Source organism: Paroedura picta, chromosome 12, assembly GCF_049243985.1.
Source record: "Paroedura picta isolate Pp20150507F chromosome 12, Ppicta_v3.0, whole genome shotgun sequence".
Classification (NCBI taxonomy): Eukaryota; Metazoa; Chordata; class Lepidosauria; order Squamata; family Gekkonidae; genus Paroedura; species Paroedura picta.
The window spans coordinates 28,777,616-28,787,560 of NC_135380.1; the positions used below are offsets into that span (position 1 = coordinate 28,777,616).

Consider the following 9,945-nt stretch of genomic DNA (forward strand, 5'->3'; position numbering starts at 1 on the left):
CTCCCCCTCCCCCACAGCTAATGCATTCACAGAACCAGGTGGACACAGATGCTTTTACAATATACAGACTCAGACTTGAAGCTTCTCCGGTTTCCATCACACAGCAATGCTCTTTGATGCCAAACCTGCTGCGAATCTCCAACAGCAAGCTGCTTTTCACCTCCAGCCAATGAATGTGTTCCCTCCGACTTCATAAATAACCACCTTACAAAGCAATTTGCTGAAGCTAGTGCAAAGGGTTCATCCCATGAGCCTTACTACCACCAGGGTACTTACTCCCTCGTGGAAGAGGGTAACTCACGACCATCCACAAACAGACTGTATCGACTTATCTCCAGAGCTCTGTCCAGTGGGGTGGGAGGGAGAGGGGCAGGGCACAGCCCCCTACAGCCTCTCTAGTTGGTTACCCCCACATACCAGACGGGCTACTATCACATGACCAGCTGCAACTCCACAATCAGGGCCTACCTCACCAGGCTGTTGTACGGACTACCACAAGAGAGTGCGCTTGAAGCCCTGCCAACCCTTCGGAAGGCTAAGCATTACCAACCTTACCCACCCCTTCCAGGCCAATTCCAGCTCGGCCCCCTTTCCCTGGGGGGTTGCATAGCCTCTCCCGCAAGGACAGCGACATGCACACGCGGGGCCCGAGCCACGCACCGCTCCTTACCGTCTCCTTCCCCTCAGGAGCAGCAGCCGCCCCGGCACCGCTGCCGGGCCTCAGTCGGGGCCAACCCCACGCCCAGCCCCCTCCCTGTCACGTGACCGCGCCCCGCCGGAAAAGAGGACTAGCTGCTTCCGAGGTCGGGTGACGTCACTTCCGTCTTTTTCCTTAGCAACCCGTTTCTCCGTGACGACAGGAGAAAAGAGCCGCTCCTGGCGCCGGAAGTGCCCCCTCCCCCGGGCCGGCCCCGAAGCTGCACCGCCTGGGGGAGGTGGGGTGACGGAGCTGAGGTGAGACGGGCGGAGGGCTGCGCCTGGTGTCGGGGGCTCCGGCCGCCGGACCTGGCGCGAGGGAATGGTGGCCGCCAGATGCTCCCGGTGGAGGATGGAGAGGGGGGTGGCTGGAAAAGGCACGTTGTGGAGGAACTCGGCTGGCTCTGCCCGTTTGCCGAAGCGACAAAGGGGGTCGGCGGCCTCTCGAAGGCCGGACGGGGTTGCCGCGGCAGAAGGTTCAACAGAACCTGTGTGGTCGGTCGCGTGCCGGAATTGGTGTTATGACTTCGCAGCCCATGTCTGACCTACGGGAGCGGCTGTAGCAAATAAGTACAACACCCGAGCCGTTCAGGTGCCTCCAGACCCTTTGTCTGTTCCAGCCAGAAAAAAAGCTTCGGGACGCTGCAGAAATCCCGGGGGGGGGGCAATGTTAGGCGATGCTCAAGAGCAGGAAACGCTCAGGTAGCAGGTGTCCAGCAAGACCTTTACCTACCTGAAATGCCAGAGAACCCCCTGTTAGTTGAAGGTAGAGGGACCAATGGACTGACTTGGTATATAAGATGATTCATCTATAGTTCTGTGATTTCCCAGGTTTTTAGTCCCCAGCATCTAAAACAGGAGGCAATTAGGAAAGGCCTTTCTGTACCAGGGATAAATGGACCAGTGTAAGTACTGTGCTAGATGAGCCAAACATCTGGTAAAGTACTTTGATGTGTTCCTTTATTCATTACTTTATATTGTCATACAAGTGGAAAGTCCCACATAAAAAATAGTGCATAAACCATCAGCTTTGTTAAAACACGCAAATATCCAGGAACAGAGGCTTATTGTGAACCATAGGAGCTAAATAGTAGTAATCTTATCTCTGAGCACCACTTGATTTGCAGAATCACTTGATTCTAGAACATGCTACACCATGTCCCCTCTCCTCCCACCCTCATACCTGCCAGAATCAGGATGCAGCAGTACCAAGTAGGCTGTTTTTACATCTTAGTCTGTTTTCTAACAACAGCTGACTGCTTTTTGTAAAGGTCAAAACCCAGGGGATGAAGTTCATGGGTTTTCCATTTTGTTGGGTGCTGGCATCTAGCATGTTGTCTCTGATCTTGCTGTCATGACTGGCATACCTTTTCTACTCCACAAAACTTTCTAGGATTTTTAATTGTCTAGGCTTCTGCACAGCACCATGTATTAAAGCCATGAGTTCTATAACTGTGTTAAATAATTTCCATGAGTGAGTTCCATCTTTTCTAGAGGGCTGATATACAGCAGGTGCTAACAGACTAAGCTCAAAATTCTGCCAGCCTACTAGAAAGCCACAGGCTTAAGGAAAAATGCTGATGCTCAACATCAGCATCCTCTCTCTACCCTACCAGAGAACATTAGCTTTCACTTGCAGGATGTCCAGAAGAATTATTTAGTTAAATTATCTAAACACTAAGAAAATGCTAGCTGCTATTATTAAGTGTATTTCTTTTAAAGTATTTGTTGTTCCAGTTTGCATTGCACACTCTCTTCATTTGTTCAGTCATTGAGACTGAATCCAGTGAGACTGGGTTAAAGCTGAGAGGATAATTAAAAATTGTAATTATTTCCAGAGAGAACAAAAAGGGGCAAGAAACTGCAGGGGACATATTGTGCCTTTATATTAGGCAGAGTTATCTTCTAGTCTAAAGCTTCTTGTTTGAATTTGGTGTGATCCTTCTGGTCCTATCACGTCTTCTCCCTCTATCTGTAGACAGAACAGCCTTCAAGTTTGTCAAAATGACTGAGAGACCTGATATCCTACATTTCCAGTTTGACAACTATGGCGACTCAATGCTACAGAAAATGGACAAGCTGAGAGAAGAGAACAAGTTTTGTGACATCACAGTCCGTATAGATGATCTTGAAATTCACGGCCACAAGATTGTGTTTGCCGCTGGCTCTCCCTTCTTAAGGGACCAATTCCTGCTGAATGACTCCAGGGAAGTGAAAATTTCCATCCTGCAGAGTTCTGAAGTAGGAAAGCAGCTGCTCCTGTCCTGCTATAGTGGCATCCTGGAGTTCCCCGAGATGGAGCTGGTGAATTACCTAACAGCCGCCAGCTTCCTTCAAATGAGCCACATTGTGGAACGCTGCACACAGGCCCTCTGGAAGTTTATCAGACCAAAGCAGCAGTTGGAGAAAAAAGAAACAAGTGAGAAACAAACTGACTCTTCAGAGCCAAAGGAACCAACGGCAGTGGCAGAGGAAGAGGAGGAAGAGGAGGAATCTTTGCAGCCAGATTCCCCGTGCATACAACACTCTGAGGACAGCATGGATATGGAGGATAGTGATATACAAATAGTGAAGGTAGAGTCCATTGGGGAGGTTGCAGATGTCAGAAACAAAAAGAATCAGAGTTCCTTTATTTCTTCAGAGCAAAGCAATCTTCATTCATCTGAGCCTCAGCACTCCCTCATCAATTCCACAGTGGAGAACCGAGCCAGTGAAATGGAGCAGAGCCAGCTCCATAACTATTCCCTCTCATATGCAGGGGGTGATAACCTCTTTGCGTTTGGCCCCAACAACCGAGGGGTAGACAAAGGGCTCCAGTGGCACCACCAGTGTCCCAAGTGCACTCGTGTGTTCCGGCATCTGGAGAATTATGCCAATCACTTGAAAATGCACAAGCTGTTCATGTGCCTGCTTTGTGGTAAGACTTTTACACAGAAAGGCAACCTCCACCGGCACATGCGGGTGCATGCTGGGATCAAGCCCTTCCAGTGCAAGATCTGTGGGAAGACCTTCTCGCAGAAATGCTCCTTGCAGGATCACCTCAACCTGCACAGTGGGGACAAGCCACACAGGTGCAACTATTGTGACATGGTCTTTGCTCACAAGCCTGTCCTGAGAAAGCACCTCAAGCAGCTCCATGGCAAAAACAGCTTTGACAATGCCAATGAAAGGAATGTCCAAGACATCACTGTAGATTTTGATTCCTTCAGCTGCAGCTCAGCAGTAGACTCAAAAACCTGCCTGCAAGCCGATGCCAGTCAGGTACTAGATGGGGGGAAACTGGCCCAGGCAGTGCTTAGTTTACGGAATGATGGTGCTTGTGTGAACTAGAACAGCCTCTTTTTGAGCAACAGAGGAAATGTATGGAACTCTTTTGGACTTTTACTTGACCATTAGCTAACAGATCCCAAAAGTTCTCACTTTTAAGATCAGAACAAGGATCAGTAGCAGGTCCTCAGCTTCCACCCTAGAGTGAGTTGATGTGTTCTGTAAATTCAGCTGTCTTTGTAACTACAGTGAGAAGAATGCCAGTTAGCACAGACCTGCCTCCATTGAAGTTTTGGGCAGTTGTGCTTTAGAACTCCAAAGGATGATGGTTGGCTTGTGCAACCAAGAAGCACTTACCTGCTTATAGACCAAGGGATAGAAAATATAGGGGCTGGAATTGCCCTTCCAGAATGGAGTTTTTAAGCTAAAATAACCCTGAGTTCTTGAAGAAGGGGGGAAAAAAGCACTGGATCATTATAAGCTGTTGACATTTGTTAGTCCAACTGTGGGCATTTTTTAATTGTTAAAAGCATCAGGTCTTGGCCTTCTGTTCTGTTACAGTACAATGACATCAGCCTCTTATCTAGTTTGACTCCCATGCGTGGAAGTCCTTTTTCTGATTAAAACTGTCTAAGGGTTCTGTGATAGGAAGGAAAACCAGTCAGATTTGGCTGCCACTGTGGCTGAGAAGAATCTTCCTTTGCTATAGCACTTGGCTCTCATCTTTGTGCTCTACTTGAGCAGGTTTTCCATTGTCCCTCTTCTGTCCTCACTTCCTTTCCCTATCATAGCCTTTGCAGAAAATGTGAAGTAAGACTAGAGAAAGTTAGAGTTGCATGCATCCCCTTGCCTGTCTGTGCCTTCTCCCATATCCCTCTTTAGGCCTAGGGCAACCTCTCTCAGGCCAAGAGGCTGCCTCCTGAGTAAGATACCAGATATAGTTATACAACAAAGGGTTTTTTCTTCCTGAATTAGTCTGTCTTCGTCTTACCTGTCATTTTGTTGTTACTTCAGTCTCTCACTGTTGTGGCTCCTTGGTCCCTGCCCCATCCCATCCTTTTATAACCTTGATTGTAAGCACTCTGGCTTGGGGCCAGGGATTCTCAGTGTTGTGAATGATGCTTAGAATGCTGTTGGCACTCAAGATAATTAGAAGTAATAATACAGGATCAGGGTGTATGTGTATGGGGGGATTGGTATCACCTGATCAGGTGAAGCTAAACATTCCTGATCCATCCAAATTCTTAAAGGTATAGGCACTCCAGATCAGTTGCAAGGCTGTCACCATGGCTCCCAACCTAAACTAACTTCTGGAGTTACTTATGTATATATTGAAAGGTCAGAGATAAGAGACTGTATTGGTGGGTGTGTTAGAGTAGGACTGGGGATAATAAGAATAACATGCCATCAAGGTACAGCTGACACATGGCCACCCAATGAAGTTCCGCCTCATGGAGTTTTCAAGGCAAGAGACAAGCAGAGGTTATTTGCCATCACTTTCCTCTGCACAGCAACCCAAGTCTTCCTTGGTGGCCTTTCATCCAAGGACTAACTGGGGCTGACGCTGCTTAGCTTCTGAACTCTGATCAGATTGGGCTAGTCTATGCTAGGAGTATCCAGGTTCAAGCCTCCTTTGCTGTGAAGTTTCCTGGATTATCTTGGACCAATCATTGTCAGCCTAAGCCTCCTCACAGGGTTGTTGTGAGGATAAAATGAGGAAAGGGAGAACCATGTATGCTGCCTTGAGTTTCCTGGAGGAAAAATGGGATGACAATGAAATGGACAGAAAGAGGAACCCCTTGTAAGTCAAATAATGGCTAAATGCTTATGGTTGATCATAGGCAGCTAGTGCTTCAGTTCCTGTCCTCTGGTTCACAGGCCATTGTTGGGTGCTTCTGGATGGAGTCTAGACATCTTCCTGTGCAGCACTCTGTGCTTGTACTTGGGCAGAGAGATTGAAGCAGGATGCAGAAATAAGAATTATCTGATATCGTTGGCCAATAAGTGTTCTTGAGACGTGTGCAAAAGATGTATCTGTTGTGCATATAGCTTTTTCCACTATAATGTCCTGCTTCCCATAAACCAAAAAAATCACCTATGTCCATTAAAACATTGCTGCTGTTTATAACTTTGAAAAACACAACTTGCTACTAAGCCAATGTCAAAACTTGATGAGTTTCAAAAGAAAAAAGCCTTATCTTTTGCATCAGGGCGTTCTTAGACTGATCTTTGGGTAGTTGTAACACTGCCTATATCTTTCCATAAAGCCTAGTCATGCCAGGCAGAAAAACCTTTATGCTATACACTGGCTGTGATTGGCATCTAGTTCCTCTCTGTGTAGATCTGCTTTACAGCAACCCCCACCCATACTTCTGAAAAATAAAAGAAAGGCATTAAATGTGAGGTGACTGTCTTACACATGTGTGTACATTTCATTTTTATTTCCCATCCTCTTGCTTTGAATGTCTGTCCCCTCCCTGCTCTAAAGGAAGAGGCAATCTAGGAATTGGGGGGGGGGAGGTTTCAAGAAATGTAGCACTAAATGGAGGTGGGAGTTCAACCTGCTTCCACCTGTCCAGTATACTGGAGGTGGTTCTTTATGGAATCTGAGTGGAACTGCTGGCAGCATGACCCTGTTAAAGCAATATGGGAAGGGCTATGCTTGACCTAGGGCCAACTTTTTAAAATTGCTTTTTAAAAAAAAAACAAGACTTCTAGTTCACTGTTAAGGCTGCTGAGACTGTGTGCTTGAGCCCAAGAGTGCCCGAAGGATCACTCATGATGGTGTATGTGTGTGCATGCACAGATACATCCCATTGACACAAAATAAAATGGCTTTACCATCTTCCAGCATGATATGTCACTTTGTGTGGTCTGTGATGCCTGTGCTCATATTGCAAAGGCTGACTTGAATCATTCAGCAGCTTTAGTGAATTACTTAAGCCTAAGACAACCAGTGCAGACAGGTGGGTGAGCTGGTTTCATGAAATAATTAGAGGGGCCATGACTCAGTGGCATAGCACTTTCCATACAGGAGATCCAAAATCTTGCCATTGTCAGTTAACAGAACCTTGGGCAGCAGGAGTCACTCTGCCTGATCCCTCGGAGAATCACTGCAAGCCAGGCTGAACTGTTCCAAGATGAACCAACAAATTCAGCTGGGTTAAAGAATTTTCATATATTTGGGTGAAGAGTCATAGCTCAGTGGCAGAGCAAGCATGAAAAGGTCCCAGGTACACTTTCCAATTAAAGGCTTTCAGGTGTTGAGAAACCCCTTTGCCTGGGACCATGGAGAGCTGCTGCCAGCAGGAATGATATTGAATTAAATACAGCCATTTGTCCAAGTTAGTATATGACAACTTCATATCTTCAATCCAGAAGACTGGGTGCATTGTATTTATTATCTAGCCATGAATATAAGAACTTCCATTCAGTCTTACTATTATGGTAAGGTTCAGAAGGTAGTTCAGTGAGAGAGATCATTCACAGTCCTGTTTTTCAGAGAAGTGGTTGAAGCTGAAAATGCCATGAATGAGGCAGACTTGAGAGAGTGTGCAGACTTGATTTTCCCAGTTCATCATTCAGTCTGCTAAACTGCACAGGCTTGTCAATATATCTTGATAATCTGGCCTGAACTGGATGTAACAGAAAATTCAAGTGGGCGTCATTCTTGCTTCTGAGCCTTTATTATTTGAATTTTTAGTTTATCATAGTGTTTTGTTTTTAAAATTAAGATTTAAAAAAAGAATCTAATGAGCAAGACCACATAGGACATTTGGAGGAGGCAATCTCGCCTGTTATAGAATAAGTCCATCATGTCTGCCTGCTGCATTTTGATGTGATTATGTTAATGAAAAATGTTAAGCAGTGACAAATTGAAATTAGTCACCCCTCACTGTTTTACAAAAAGGCACAACTCAAAATCAAATGCAATACGGGAGGACAAGAAAATGAAGATTTAACTAGCAGTTCACAGAAATACTTTAAATGAAGGTTCAGAAAAATTAACATATTAGTTAAATTAAACTTCCATATTGGAAGGCAATAAACCTCTGAATATTCTGTGCTGGGGGACAAACAAATAAGGAGAGTTGTTGCCCTAATTGTGTGCCTGGCAGTTTCCGGGAAGTAAATAAAATAAGGACATCTAAACAGAAAGGCCAACAATAATGATATGACTAATGAACTGAAAAATATTTCATAAAAATTGTAAACAAATATCACAGTGATGGATGTATTTATCATGAATGACAATATTCACATTCCTTTTGTTACCTTCTATTTTCTATGTATAAAATGTATACATGTTAATATTTATGTTTTTTTCATTCATTATGTTGATTTTATTTATTTTGCAATTCTATTGGCTGATTATATTATGTCCACACCTATCACTGTGATACTTATTACACATATGAATTCAAATATTTTAATATAATTGTATTATTATTGCTTGGTTTTCTGTTTAAATGTCTTTGTTTATTTTAAATTAAAATTAGCTGTTTGGAGGACTTCTTGTTTCCTGATAGTGTCTGGTTGGCAAGCCGGTTTTGGAACTGAGATGTAGTTGGACTAGATCCAGACAGATCTTAAGATGTAGAGAATAAAAATTGCAGTTCATGCTTTGTTCTGTCTTAATATGGTGAGGCAGAGGTGAACTACCAAGCACATCAGCCATCCCTGGCAAGGGATATTGGGATGGTCTCCAGTGGCAGCAACTTGTAAAATGGGGTGGGGGATCCACTTAAGGATCAACAAGAGATGTACGGTAATGGATGTAGCCATATGGATAGCACTACTGAGAGATGTGAAATAGCTTTAGAGAGTTCATACAATAGCTAAGAGGAAAGAAAGGGGATCCTAATGCTACCTGAAGGGCAGGTTGGACTAAAATAGCCAGGGTTAGACTCCTCAGGAGTAAAGACTGTCTTTACCTCCCAGGTGATAAAAGCCTATTCAGGTGTAGGCCAAGAAAGCCAGGGAGTGAGTGGGGCAGGAGGACTGTACCACATCTGATGGGTGAGGCTCATCCTCAACAGATAACTAGTATGTCAGGGAGAAGGGTTGTAATCTCTGACATACTAGTGTCTAAGTATATCTTTGACATACTAGTGTCTAAGTATAAGACTTGGGGAGGGGGTTAGGGAGAGAGTAGGAAACAGTATTCATTTGTACATGATCTCCAGTAACAACCCATTGGCTGTTTGCATGAGCTAGGCAAGGTCTCAGGTGTGAAACCTAAGGGGGGAAACTGCAGCGAGCTGGATACATCTTGGTTCCTGGTGTTCTGGCAGCCCTTCCTTCAGATTCATCCATGAGATCAAGGAGAACTTAGATGCTGGTCCAGTTTGAACCCCTGTGTCACTATTCAGACTTTTGAAACAGATCACAGATGGGGTGCTTCGCCCCCCCCCTCATAAAATTGTGTCCCACTTCTTAGAACTGGGAATAGGCTGAAATGTTAAGAATCTGGATGTATCTGAACAAAGTTTGAGTCCAAGGACACCTTTAAGTCCAAAGTGTGTGTGCATACTTCTCCAGATACATTAAAGGTAAAGGTAAAGGTATCCCCTGTGCAAGCACCGAGTCATGTCTGACCCTTGGAGTGACGCCCTCTAGCGTTTTCATGGCAGACTCAATACGGGGTGGTTTGCCAGTGCCTTCCCCAGTCATGACCGTTTACCCCCCAGCAAGCTGGGTACTCATTTTACCGACCTCGGAAGGATGGAAGGCTGAGTCAACCTTGAGCCGGCTGCTGGGATTGAACTCCCAGCCTCATGGGCAAAGCTTTCAGACGGCTGCCTTACCACTCTGCGCCACAAGAGGCTCTAGATACATTAAAACAAGATGTCATAATGGTATTTTCTGCAATAGAGCTCAGCCCTGAAAGATATGAATGGGTGGAACAATGGCAAACAGAAATGCTTCCATGCCAGATCTTACATCTGCACAGCCTTTGGTGGCTGAATCAAAGCCGAAAAA

The 9,945-nt window shown here is 45.2% G+C and overlaps 2 protein-coding genes across 3 annotated transcripts in view; one reads left to right on the forward strand and one right to left on the reverse strand.

The window, feature by feature from the left end:
• RABGAP1 (RAB GTPase activating protein 1) overlaps window positions 1-797 on the reverse strand; it is a 73,727-nt gene extending 72,930 nt beyond the window's left edge. Inside the window, exon 1 of one of the 2 annotated variants that reach the window (XM_077306881.1) lies at window positions 671-797. The gene's annotated coding sequence lies outside the window, so the exon portion shown is untranslated. The remainder of the gene's footprint in view (window positions 1-670) is intronic. The other variant, XM_077306882.1, reaches the window with a different exon arrangement.
• Window positions 794-8,583, forward strand: ZBTB26 (zinc finger and BTB domain containing 26). Its single transcript, XM_077306896.1, has 2 exons — window positions 794-954; window positions 2,675-8,583. Exon 2 carries the CDS (start codon window positions 2,701-2,703, stop codon window positions 4,024-4,026), a length of 1,326 nt encoding a protein of 441 aa, XP_077163011.1. The 5' UTR covers window positions 794-954; window positions 2,675-2,700; the 3' UTR covers window positions 4,027-8,583.
• Window positions 8,584-9,945: the final 1,362 nt, after the last annotated feature.